This window comes from Suncus etruscus, chromosome 7 (assembly GCF_024139225.1).
Source record: "Suncus etruscus isolate mSunEtr1 chromosome 7, mSunEtr1.pri.cur, whole genome shotgun sequence".
NCBI lineage: Eukaryota > Metazoa > Chordata > Mammalia > Eulipotyphla > Soricidae > Suncus > Suncus etruscus.
In genome coordinates, this window is record NC_064854.1 from 64,521,423 (window position 1) to 64,535,475 (window position 14,053).

The 14,053-nt window shown below is 36.4% G+C and overlaps 1 protein-coding gene across 1 annotated transcript in view; it reads right to left on the minus strand.

The window, feature by feature from the left end:
* Positions 1 to 6,396: 6,396 nt before the first annotated feature.
* The window catches only part of SENP6 (SUMO specific peptidase 6), a 114,381-nt gene continuing 106,724 nt past the window's right edge, over positions 6,397 to 14,053 (minus strand). The window contains exons 21-24 of the mRNA XM_049777009.1: positions 11,932 to 12,020; positions 9,542 to 9,610; positions 9,267 to 9,417; positions 6,397 to 7,451 (exon numbers count right to left, since the gene is read on the minus strand). Coding sequence (XP_049632966.1) covers positions 7,242 to 7,451; positions 9,267 to 9,417; positions 9,542 to 9,610; positions 11,932 to 12,020 — 519 coding nt within the window. The 3' untranslated portion in view covers positions 6,397 to 7,241. The remainder of the gene's footprint in view (positions 7,452 to 9,266; positions 9,418 to 9,541; positions 9,611 to 11,931; positions 12,021 to 14,053) is intronic.

The following is a 14,053-nucleotide window of genomic DNA, read 5'->3' on the forward strand; positions in this document are numbered from 1 at the left end:
TTCAAGTCATTTGCCCAACTCAGTAACTTCTTTACATCTTTTAAATGTAAAAAAAAAAAAAAACCCAAAACAAAACAAGCAATAAAACTTAGACAAATTTCAAGAGCATCATCTAATGAAGTTCAGTTCCTATTAATTTATAAGGAAGACAAGGGAGGAAATGACATTATTTTATATCTGTGTGCTATTCATATATCCTCTTAATCTTCTGCACGTGATGTTTTAAGAACACTGCTTAATTAAGTTCAAATATTTCCAAACACATCTGGCCACAAATTCTATTTTTGAAAACTAGCTTTCAAATACAATTTGAAAAGCCTATTAAAATTCCATAATCTTATTTGTTTTGTCTTGTTTTCCCTATTCTCCCTTCTTGTCTCCCTCTTCTTCCACCTTCTCCTCCTCACTATCAACTCAATTATCTGAACGCCATCCAGGCGCTCGTTTTATTCCTTTACTCCCCCACTCCCATCTCTTGCTACCCCACATTTAACCATTTTTCTGTATTAATGATTTTTGTTTTGGCCAAGGTAGATTACATATCTTTTACAGTAATTTTTTTGGTGGAGTCTGAAGCTTCAGTAGGCAACGCATCACGGCAAGGTTCCAGGCTGTAGGGTTTTTGGCCAAGATAAGGTGAAGATGCAGCCTTCTCTCCTTCCTCCCCATCCCCAGGGTTATTCCTGGACATCTGCTCAGGGTCCCAGCAAGTGGGATCCAGTGAGGTGCAATTTAAAAGAGACCCCAGGCTTCCTTGTTCCTGCAAGGAGCTGGGAGGGGTCTGCTGAACTTTCAACTTCCAGCAATTAGGAAGCAAAAGCCTCTCGGGGAGCTTCAGCAGGCAACAAGGGGAGGACATGACTCCATGCTCTCTTCGCTTGTCCAATCACAGACCAAAGTGGTATCTCAGAAACACCCCCCTCCCACTTGACTATTTCTAAAACATAAAAGGGTCACGTGTATCTCCTTTGTATATCTCAGATGTATTTTCTTAACATCTATAACTCTTGTCGAATATCCTCATGTAGTGACAATTTTGCCCAATGGATTTGTTATTTGATTGTTTGATTTCCCCCCTTTGAGATGTTTTATAAGCAATACTAGTAGAAGAGTATCTCTGTATAGATTTCATGTTTGTACCAAGTTATGGGGAATGTTGGATTTTATTCGTGGGCCCCCAGATGCACCAACAATATCTTGTGGCATTGCTTCTCTTTTGCATAGGCACATTAAAATGGGAAAATAATGCATATGCAAACAAGTTCTGATCTAATAGAGATGGGAACACAAATTTGTTAATGTAATTGGGCCTTTTACCCTGAACATTGGCATAATGATTTGGTTCAGGCCTCGGAAGAATGGGCATCGCCCACACACACCTGAACAATGGATACCATCTATGGAAACAACCACAAATGTCTATAACATTACCAGGATCCAAGCCTCTACCAGGGAAGACCTACCACTGCTTTGGCATTGACTTACTCCAAAGAGTGCTCCCAACACCCAGACGACTCAGCAACAGTCTGCATGCAGGGCAGATTGCTCTGCATTTAATGGTATGCTGAAACTAGAGGATGCTCCACATCAGCCTGACATCGATGAAAGAAATGGACAGAATCCAGTCTTTAAATATAAGAATCTGATACCAACAATAGCTAAAGTGTGAAAAAGTTTCACCGGGACCTTGAGAATGACTCGAGTTGGACGGACTGGTATGCCTGGAACCCAGAGTCTGTCTTATGCCAATAAACTTCTGTGGTGAGGCCTTTTTGTAATCAGGTCAAGGATTTTTTTCCATTTTCCCCATTTTTCTGGACCTATGCAAACAATGGCGATTGCCACTATCACACCTTTACTATATTTTTTTACTCTTATCCTTTAAAAAAAAAACAACTTACTGAACTTAAAAACAAATAACTGTAGTAGAATGCCTGTCTCGAATACAGGCAGGGGATGGGAATGGGGGAGGGGGTAATGTTACACTGCTAAAGGGGTTGCTCTGGTTATGACTGTAACCCAACTATGTTACTTAAGTATTAAAAAAAATTCAGAAATAAATATAAAACTTCGATTACAGTAGTCACATAACTCCTGATAACCACTGCTTTGAGAGTTCACAAACTATTTAATTAATAATTCATTCCAGAAGCTTATTAATAGTTGATGTTTTATCTAGTATATATGCAGGATCTTTGGAAAGTAAGACACTAGTTTTAACTTGGTAATTGTCTTTAGAATAGTTTTCCTAATAATTGCTCAAGATTTAATAATAGCATTTTCATAACTAATGCAAATCTAATGGGTATGAGAAAAAAGGCATCTTAAAGCATATAAGAAAATGCACAAAAGTCCTATTATCTTTGGCACCACTGGCTTAAACTGGCAAGGACACCTATTAATCGCTTCAAATTAGTGTTTTGTCACAGAAGTGCATATCAGAGTTGAGGATGTAAAAATGAGTAGCACCACTAGGGTTGAAACTAAGGCATGTGTATTTTGAAATACTACTCAGATAATTTTGATGCACATTTTTAGAAACAAAATATTTTGTGATAATCTTCCTTACTATATAGCCATAATAAAGTTCAATTCAACCACTGTGATAATGCTATTAAAGATCTTTTTTTAATGTTATTAGTTTTTTGGGACACACCTGGTGATACTCAAGAATTCCTCCTGGCTCTGCACTTAGGGGACCATATATGGGGGATGGCAGCAAAGGAACCCAACCTGGCTATGTGGAAGGCAAGCACTGTACTAGCGCTAGGCTTTTAGCTTTGAATGTTGAATGTTCTGAATAGGTAACCATAAGCCTGTAGGTCATTTTTTCTGAGTACTCTAAATTAAAACAGTTGAGAAACACTTGTCTAGGGATATGCCCATATTCTTTGATATCACGTTATCAGAAACAAGGTGTTAATGTGAGGGAAATTTCTCAAAGGGATGGGGACTATATGCAAAAGGCATCAATCCCCAGAATTGTATTGTCCCTAAAGCACTGCTGAGTGTAGTTCTGTCACTAGATCCAAGCATTGCTAAATTCAAGCATCACTGCACTGTCAGGTCCAAGCTAGTAGTCATCAGGCCCACACAGGTAGGCAACTTGAGGATCTCTGGGGAGGCTCTCATTCCCACCTCTAATGCAATACACAGATGGGATCATAGGCAAGGAATCTACCATTGACCCACTTCCCCTTGAAATAAGATAAAGATGGACTATTTTTTCCCTAAGAGCAAAATTTCTTCTACTCTCAACCATCCTTTTCTCTATACTTACATTTGTTTTAAAGAATAATTTTCCTAAACCCTTTTTATCTTCCTAAGAGTAGGAAAACTGTAAATATATAATAATGTCCAAAAGTATTTCAGCTTCTTTTGTATTGAATTTCCTTAATTCAATAATATTTTATTACTTTATTTTATTAAATGATCCCTTTGTATTAAGTTGATTACATAAGGGCCCGGAGAGATAGCACAGCGGTGTTTGCCTTGCAAGCAGCCGATCCAGCACCAAAGGTGGTTGGTTCGAATCCCGGTGTCCCAGATGGTCCCCCGTGCCTGCCAGGAGCTATTTCTGAGCAGATAGCCAGGAGTAACCCCTGAGCAATGCCGGGTGTGGCCCAAAAACCAAAAAAAAAAAAAAAAAAGTAGATTACATAAGCCACAGTATAATTGTCCTATATACTTTTCCTTTCTTTTTGTCTTAAAAGTGGTCTTCACTTTTTTTTTTTTGTTTTTTCGGGCCACACCCATTTGATGCTCAGGGGTTACTCCTGGCTAAGCGCTCAGAAATTGCCCCTGGCTTGGGGGTACCATATGGGATGCCGGAGGATCAAACCCAAACCGCGGTCCTTCCTTGGCTAGCGCTTGCAAGGCAGACACCTTACCTCTAGCGCCACCTCGCTGGCCCCTCAAAGCGGTCTTTAAAGCAACTTGTTATTTCTATCCCCTTGAGACAAATAGCACTGTACTATAACTTCATCTTTCAAGAGTTTTTTTTTTTTTTTTGGTTTTTGGGTCACACCCGGCGGTGCTCAGGGGTTACACCTGGCAGTCTGCTCAGAAATAGCTCCTGGCAGGCACGGGGGACCATATGGGACACCGGGATTCGAACCAACCACCTTTGGTCCTGGATTGGCTGCTTGCAAGGCAAACGCCGCTGTGCTATCTCTCCGGGCCCTCAAGAGTTTTTCCTCTACATTATTTTATTGTTATATTCAAAAAATCTTACATAGTAAAATTGTTTTGTTTTCCATGTGGTCCATATCCATTGCCAGGGCAAATTAAAGGCAATCTCTCTGGCTCACAAGATCAGTCTTTTTTAAAGAAAAGATGTTCACTTTTACTTTTTTTACTTTCACTTTTATGGATGAAAATCATATAATCTAGACAATTATTTTGTCCTTTTAAACAAATTAACCTATATTTAATTGAAAAACTTAAGCACAGATTACTATGCTTGGATGATTTAGGTATGTGTGAATTTATGATATTAATTTTTTAGCTGTTATACTGATATCAAAAGGGGAAAACTAGTTAAGTGACACCTTTCTCCTAAACTACCCAGAGCTAAGAGGCATACAAATTTTATAGCTAGTAACCTAAAACTCCTCTAAAAAAATGATCAACTGTTACTCTATCCAACAAGAAAACAAATACAACAGCTCTATCTAATTAGTTAAGACACCAGATACGCATCATGCAGTGTCAGTGTCTAATAACAAACCTCCAACTTTAAAAATTGTTTCACCTCTTTTGAGTAATAACACATTCAAAAATGCTGATGATCATTTAAAACTACAGAAGAGTACCAGAGTACAAGATTATCAAATGAATGTGCATATATCCTGTAGATTCTCAAGTTTAGCTTCAGGAGTAAACATTGCAGTTTCTTTTTTTTTTTTTTTTTTTTGTGGTTTTTGGGTCACACCCGGCAGTGCTCAGGGTTACTCCTGGCTCCATGCTCAGAAATTGCTCCTGGCAGGCACGGGGGACCATATGGGACGCTGGGATTCGAACCGATGACCTCTTGCATGAAAGGCAAACGCCTTACCTCCATGCTATCTCTCCAGCCCCTAAACATTGCAGTTTCTAAAGACATATAAGTATATAAAATTATTTTAAGTCATCGACGTTAGTTTTTAAAAAATGGAATTGTAAGTGTAGCATTAATATGTATTTTTCATGACAAAATTTGGTTGACTTGAGTTGGTCCAAGGAATGTTATCTTATTAAACACAAAAAATGTAATCATTAGAAATTAAAATTTAAAAGAGCATTTCCGAATAATTTTGTCATTGGTCAAATAGCATATTAAAAATTAAGTATGCAGGGGCCAGAGCGGTGGCACAAGCAATAGGGTGTTTGCCTCATACATGTTGACCTAGGAAGGGTCGCAGTTCAATCCCCTCGTATTCCATATGGTCCCCCAAGCCAGGAGCGATTTCTGAGCACATAGCCAGGAGTAACACCTGAGTGTCACCGGGTGTGGCCCAAACCAAACAAACAAGAAAAGCAAATATCTGTACCTTATGTGTTGCTTGCTATGTATTTTTAATTCCCATCTTTTGTTTTAGCTTGATGGGAGTACCAAAACTATTTTTCCATATTTCATAAATAATAAAGTTCTTTTTCATTAAAATATCTCCCAAATAAAAAAATCAAATCAGAGTGGAAGGGAGAGAATGAGGAGAAATTAAGCAGCTTGCATTACTTGCCTGGTTTAATACCTTGTACCACATAATGTTCTGAATATTGCTAAGAGTGACAACTGAGCACAGGGCCAGGAGTAATCCCTGAGCACTGCTTAAGTGTGGCTCAACATACACCTCCTTCAACCACATTCAAAATGTACTCAGAAATAAAAAATGTTAATACAGTTCAGAATAAAAAAGCTTTAACTGATACAATTAATGGTAACCATCCTTAAGTCTATATCTAAATATTTCCCTTAATAAGTACCTCAAAAAATTTTTGTTTGTTGTTAACCACATCCTACGTCTGCTCACAACACAGCAAAGAATTTTAATAAATTCAAGGAAAATAATGTTGGTGGCAATGCCAGATGAATTGCTATGATAAAATAGACTATCTTTTATTCTGAACTATCTTGTTAAATGTGTACTTATATTCATTACTAAGCAAATGATAATTTGTAAAATATATATTTCAAGTTTAAAAGTTAATTCTAAAGAAATGTATAACATTTCATTTGATAACTAATAGTTTCAACAGATGACTGATCCCCCTACATGAGTTATACATCTTTCATCAAAACCATCACTTAAAAGATACTTTTACATGTAAAAATAATTTACACCAAAAATTCAAGTACAATTAATCTAAAATTTTATCAAAATCATAAGAACAAAACAAGCAATGAAAAACTAGCAATAAAGGGCAAATTTTGTATTTAAATTTCTGTGTTCACAAATTAAAGTTGCTAACCAATTAATTATCTATCACACAGATTATAGCATACTTTTAAGATATAATATAGAATTAACATAGGGTATTTGGAGTTCAAGCTGCATTAACCAGAATAGTTTAAACCTGAGTTTTAGATGTCTTCAGAATGTACTGACAATGTATAAATAAATTTAGTAGTATAATTCAAGTCTATTTTTTCTTTGAATTGTTCATAATACTGTTTCTTCTTAGATAACTTTGTTGTAAGACTATAAGTATTTATAAATTTTGAGGTTCTTGCAACATGATGAAATGTAAAATTTAAAAGGTGTTAAATCTATCCATGTAAGCATATTAAGATGTTTTTCTCCTTAAAAATACCTTAGATTTAATCTCATTTTTATATCATAACAAATGTAAAAGACAAGACCATCATATATAATAAAAGATTTCCATGAAATATGTAACACACCCAACAGGGATTTGATACAGAAGCACTAAAGAATATCAAATTAATCATTTCCTCCTATAAATATTTTCTTTTTATTTTGTATTTAGAAGTTTGCAATTTTAAGAACTATTAACAGAAAATACAAAACAAAAACTTCCTAACAAGTGAAAAAAATAATTATAAATGCTGGAAAAATTGGCCTCATTAACATATTTACAAATTTTTACTTAATACATACTCCATTGAAAATTAATTATATGACATTTATACAGCATTAACATTTTTAAATCACTGAATAGTGAGCACTTCAGTTCTTTACTATCTATAACCAAATTGAAAGTCACTGTTCTGAAGGCAATACTGAAGAGCATCAGAAAGATCAATCTGAAATATTGTTGACACACTGATATGTTCTTTCATCTAAAGATGTTTCTGTTGAATGAATATCTTTAGGTTGTTTCTTCTCTTTGCTCTGACATTCCTGCAACTTCAGAATTATGTTTCGAATTTCTTCTCTTTTTGTTTTCATTCTTGGGGGAGGAAACCAGTTTGTCAAGTTCATAGGTATTTCAAAATTCAAAATTGGATTCTAAAAATAAAAAAATATACACAACAAAAAATTATACTAAAATACTTTCAATTACAAACATTATAGTTAAGAACAACAAAATCAGTAACCATTTGTTTTATTAATACTGTACATTAACTTATTTACATTATCTGTGTATACTTTTATGCTACAATAACATGAAGGACTAGTTCAAAGTGCTCGAGCACAAGCTTTGCATGCATTAGGGTCCTGAATTTGATAGTATTTGGGATCCTCCCTGGGTTTCACTAATATTTTGAGTGTAGCCCTAATAACTGCCTCTCAGTAGTACTGGGCCTTAGCAGTATAACACTTTCGGGCTAATCAGTATAACACAGTTAAGTTTTGTTCTGTGTTGTTCTCAGAATCCAGTGAGCAAGCACCACTTGAGAGCTCCCATCCACAAAGAACCCCATGTCTACAAAGATTCAATTATTTACTACATAGCCTTTTATTTAAAAACAAAAAATGCCTTGGTGACCTAGTTTCTAGATAGATGATCTAGCAAAACAATGAATATACAAGAATGACATGAGAAGTAGAGTTCAGTACCTCAAGGTATTCTAAAAGTGGTGAAGCTGAAACCAGCTAGTAAATAAGAATTTGCCAAATATGGAATGAAAGAAACAATAGGGAAGAGTATGCCAGGTAAGAAAATATGTATTAAGGCCTATAGCAAGAAAGAATGTAAGAGTATGAGACATTCAAGAGACATTCAGATTTAGAGACTACTATGAAGTTAAAGAAAAGCTTGTATAAGTGTAGAATTATGCACCCTGTGAAGAAGGGCTTTAGTCTTTAATTCAATAGCAAATGGAAGCCACTTAGATTTAAAGTGCAAAATAACATTAGCTTTGGGTTTCCGGTGAAAACAAAAAATCATAAAATCAGAAGGGGCATGAGAAGCCTTGAAAAATATTAAGTGCAGGGCCTGGAGAGATAGCACAGCGGCGTTTGCCTTGCAAGCAGCCGATCTAGGACCAAAGGTGGTTGGTTCGAATCCCGGTGTCCCATGTGGTCCCCCCGTGCCTGCCAGGAGCTATTTCTGAGCAGACAGCCAGGAGTAACCCCTGAGCACCGCCGGGTGTGGCCCAAAAACCAAAAAAAAAAAAAAAAATTAAGTGCAGCAGTTTGAAATAGTCTATCCAATTTAATAGATTTAAAAGCAGCAGGGATAGAGTCAAATGAAGATATTAAATCAAAGAATTCTTAAGACTTTGTGGCATAATGAATGGTGGATGAAGTAGTAGTCAAGATAACTATAAACAATTTTAAGTGAGAGATGTACATACTTTTCTAGCTGTAAAGTCAGAGAGAGTATTGAGGAAGTTATGATCAACAATATCATATTATGCTATGTAAGTTAGGAACATTAAAATAATGGTGAGGATGAAGCCAATTAGAAGATTTGTGGAACTGCAGATAGTAACTATAAGAATTAAAAAAAGAATTAAATGTATAAGAACTAAGTAAGAATACCTCTACAAAAATAAACCTGTGAAGATGAAGAACAAAGGGTACAACAAACAGTTCAAATCATGGGAGAGATTGCTTAAAAGAGGAAAGAACCAATGTAAAAGGAAGTGTTGACTATGATGAAGAATGAGAACTTAAGAATGTCTTAAGAGTTGATAAAATATAGATATTTCTTTGTACCTTAAAATGTCTAACTTGAGATATTTTCTTCCTGGAATAATTCCAAAATGAAAATTTTCAGATACTTAAAAAAAAATATATATGCTTCTTGATATTTTACTTTGAGGTCAAATGTCCATTTAGTATTTATATTAACAGATTCAACAAGCTGAAACCCACCTCAAAAAAGCTTTCTACATACTGCAATACATAAACACCACAGTCACTGAAGTTGTTCTGCTGAGGTACTTTTGGATTAGAGCCTTTCATAAAATCTTTGGAAAAACTTCTTTTGCTTCCTTTTTTAACTTCCCATTCCACTTCTAAATACCTGCAATAATATGTGTATATTAAGAACATACATGTTTACAAATGTACACACACATACACAGAAGTAAATATACAGTCCCCCATTCCATAAGACAACTAAGTGCTAGGTATGATTTTGGACTTACTCTCTTAGAATTTTTACAACATTTGACCGAGAAGGGCCTCTGAGTGAATCCATCAGTAGGATACAAGGTCTGCAGAGTAGAAATGACCAAATATTAGGACTTTATAATGCTAAAGAGGTATAAAAAAACTGTGCATTAACAGTAAGTTATGGGGCTGGAGCCACTGTACAGGGGATAGGGCTCTTGCCTTGCAATATAAGGGATAGGGCTCTTCTCTACTTTACTTCATTCCTGGCAACATAGGTGTGGTTCAAATATCACATAAATCAAAAAATCAGTGGTAACATTTATGCCCAATATAATTTTTAGCAATATTTTCAGGAAAATTTTCATATAAGGAGAATAAAATTTAAATTCAGCATTTTCGTATGCCTCAGGAAAACCTATAGACATATGCCCAATTGCTAAAATCCATGCTTTAATACTAACTTAAAATATATTTATTTAGTCATAACTAGCTATAAATGTATCGTTTAATCTCCAGCTGGTTCCACAAAATACTTCAGAATTTAGAAGTTCAAACAACTCCAAAGATTTGGAAATTCTTACCAAAAGTAGAAGAAAAATAGTCTCACTATTTTTATAGATAACATTCACTGAAAATGTAGTCTGTTTTTTCAGTATACTACTTTAGAAAGCTCAATAAATATAATGAAACTTCATATTTTAAGAAAACAATTAAAAACAAAAACAGCCTAATTTATTGCAAAAAATCCTGAAATGCTTACAACTAAATTCTCCTGGTTAAAATGTTACAAACTTTTGGGCCAGAGAGATAGCATAGAGGTAAACAAAAATAAAAACAAAAAAAAATTTAAAAATGTTACAAACTTTTTAAAATAAATCTTACTTATTCAAGGTCCCTAAATCTTTATACATAAAATATACTTTTCAAAGGAAATACAGTGGGTAGTAGGACACTTGCACATAGTCAAACTGTGCTCAATAACTTCTGGCACCATAGGTGGTCCTCTGAGTCTGTAAGGAGAGGCAGAGCCAGGAGTCAACCCTGAACACTCTGGGTGTAGCCCAAAACTATTAAAAATTTCACTTTTCGGGGCCAGAGAGATAGCATGTCGGTAAGATGTTTGCCTTGCGTGCAGATGGTCTGTGGTTTGAATCCCAGCATCCCATATGGTCCCCCGAGCCTGCCAGGAGCGATTTCTGAGAATAGAGCCAGGAGTAACCCCTGAGCGCTGCTGGGTGTGACCCAAAAACAAACAAACAAACAAATTCACTTTTCAAATTATTATTAAGGACCCAGAATGTAGCTAAGTAGTGACATGCATGCTTTGTACGCATATTGAAACATATTGAAAGAATAAACACAAAACTACACACTATTAACTGCAACTGGTTTCATTATACTTTTGTTTTGGCCACACCCGATGATGCTCAGAGGTTACTCCTAGCTATGCACTCAGAAATTGCTCTGGGTCCAGCGGACCATATGGGATGCCGGGGATCGAAACCAAGTCCGTCCTGGGTCAGCTGTGTACAAGGCAAATACCCTACCACTGTGCAATTGCTCCAGCTTTGTTATAAATTTTTTTTACAAAAGTCAAAAAAGACGAAGTCTAGAAATAGGTACATTCAGAGCAAAGACATCTTAGAATATATATTTCTGTGAATCAAAATAGATTGTAATTTATAGTTCACATCCAATCATTCATTAGGACAGTCCTGAGTTACTCCAGAGCCTTATTACTGTAACTATGAAACAAGTCTAAACCTCAAACTTAATCACTCATCTTATACAGTTCCATGTTCCTTTCTGTTTCATATAACTATACACAAAAGAAATAGTTCTCTAAGGAGATTAACTACATGTGATACAACTAACAAATGGAGAATTTAAAATGACTATTCACTTTAACTTAATACTGGCAATAGATAAAATCCAATTTTCCTCTCCTGTAAGCCTTTGTGACAAGAAGTCTTTATATAATGAATTGTTTACTTTATTTTTTTTTCTGTGAAAATACCAAAATTAAAATATAGTTTAAAAATTAAGTAGTTAAATAATCCAGCCTCATAAATTGAGGGAGAAAAATGATGATGCCAGGACCAGTCATATGAACATGTAGTGAAAATAAAAAAATGACCAGACTGGAACACAAAACTCAAAGTCAAGGACAGAATAGATACCCAATCTACAACAAGCTGTAAAGTAGAGACCAGCTACACTAGTATTCTGGGGTGTGTGTGTGTGTGTGTGTGTGTGTGTGTGTGTAAAGGAGGGAGATATGGGAGACATGCTGGGAACAGGAGTGGAGGGAAGACAACATTGGTGATGGGAATGCCCTTCATTCATTGTCACTACGTATCATAAATAATTCTGTGTAATGCACTTCAGTCACAATAAAAAAAAATAAGTAGTTAATACTTACTGTTTACAAATGTTAGGCTTTAAATGCCACTGCCCTATTTCTGAATTACAGTTGTCATCCGCAAGGAATCCATCATCACTGCTATCATCCTATGAAAGATAGCCTACTGTTAGGATTGACAATAATCTGAAAGAACACTATCAAGGAAATCTCTTGTTAATGTGTTAAAATATCTTTTCTACTTAGGTAATAATCTGGACACAGCATTTTGATGAAGTTTCAATTATGAAAAACTGTTACATGTTCTTAATTTAGAATAAACAAATGATTCATCACAAATCAAATGCTACTTTTCTAATTTTATTTTTGTTTTGTTTTTGGATCTCACTGTCAATTCTCAGGGCTTCCTCCTGGCTCTAAAACTCAGGTGTCTTTCTGAAGGGCTCAGAAGGCAGTATGTGGGGTCAGGGGGACAAACCTAGGTTGTTGCGTGCAAGCCCTCTGGCCTTCTAGCTTTAGTATACCAAAAAAGTTTTTTTTGGCTAGCACAACTTCTCCTACCCCCAACCAGGCCATACCAAACTGTGTTCAGAGGGCTTAAACCTGGCTCTAAACTGAGGTATCACTCCAACAAAACATTAAATTCGGGGGGGGGGGGGAGGCCCGGAGAGATAGCACAGCGGCGTTTGCCTTGCAAGCAGCCGGTCCAGGACCAAAGGTGGTTGGTTCGAATCCCGGTGTCCCATATGGTCCCCTGTGCCTGCCAGGAGCTATTTCTGAGCAGACAGCCAGGAGTAATCCCTGAGCACTGCCAGGTGTGGCCCAAAAACCCAAAAAAATAAAATTTGGGGGGGCCACACCCGGCGGTGCTCAGGGGTTACTCCTGGCTGTCTGCTCAGAAATAGCTCCTGGCAGGCACGGGGGACCATATGGAACACCGGGATTCGAACCAACCACCTTTGGTCCTGGATCGGCTGCTTGCAAGGCAAACGCCGCTGTGCTATCTCTCCAGGCCCTAAAGGTGGCGCTAGAGGTAAGGTGTCTGCCTTGCAAGCGCTATCTTAGGACGGACCGCGGCTCAATCCCCCGGTGTCCCATATGGTCCCCAAGCCAGGGGCGATTTCTGAGTGCATAGCCAGGAGTAACCCCTGAGCGTCAAACGGGTGTGGACCAAAAACCAAAAAAAAAACACAAAAAAAACACAAAAAACAGAACAAAACATTAAATTTTATTTATTGTTCTTTACATAGTAATTTTTCCAAATCAGAAATATTTTTCTTTTTGGTTCATTTCCCCTTAAACCTAACTTTATGTAATGACTTTCTCAGTATAAAGTAAATCATAGAAATATGTAACTTTGAGAAAATTTTCTTGCTGTCTTAGCTTTATATATTTCTTTTCTTTTTTCAAGGGAGTTATTGGGCCACATCTGAAGCAGTGGTCGGGCTACTCCTGTCCTGAATCTGTACTCAAAAATAATTCCTAGCTGGTTGGAGGACATTAAAGGATACTAGGGATCGAACCCAGGTTGGAGGAGTCTAAGACAAATACCTTGCCTCCTATGCTGTTGCTCCATACCCATTAACTATATATGTATTTCCTTTTTTTTTCCTTTTTGGGCCACCCCCAGCAGCGCTCAGGCATTACACCTGGCAGGCTCAGGAACCATATGGGATGTCAGAGATTGAACCTGTGTCAGGCCATTTGCAAGGAAAACGTCTTACCTGCTGTGCTATTGCTCTGGCACCCTATATTTCTTTAGTTAACTATAATTCTTTCACAAATACTAATAAAAATAAGCTGTTTAAATAAACATAATTCATATTTTGCTGTAATTATTGTATAACAATTTATCACTGATTTCTAGTCTACAGAAAAACAATTTCACTATGATTTTGAATCTCTCAAATTTTGCAGCTGTGAATATTCTAGTTCAGTCATAGTGCTCTGCTTGAACACCTGGTTTTAATACTCACCTGGGCAAACATCAAAACCAAAAAAGCACTCAAAATGAAACCAAAAGTTACAGAAATATATGACTACTGGACAAAAAGAGAGCTTAAAAGACTGGACTACATATATTGCATGTAGGAATATGCAAACCAAGTTTGATCCTCAGATCTATAAGGAACCCTGTGAGAACTGCCTGCTGGTTGTGACTCAAAACAGGAAAACAAAATAA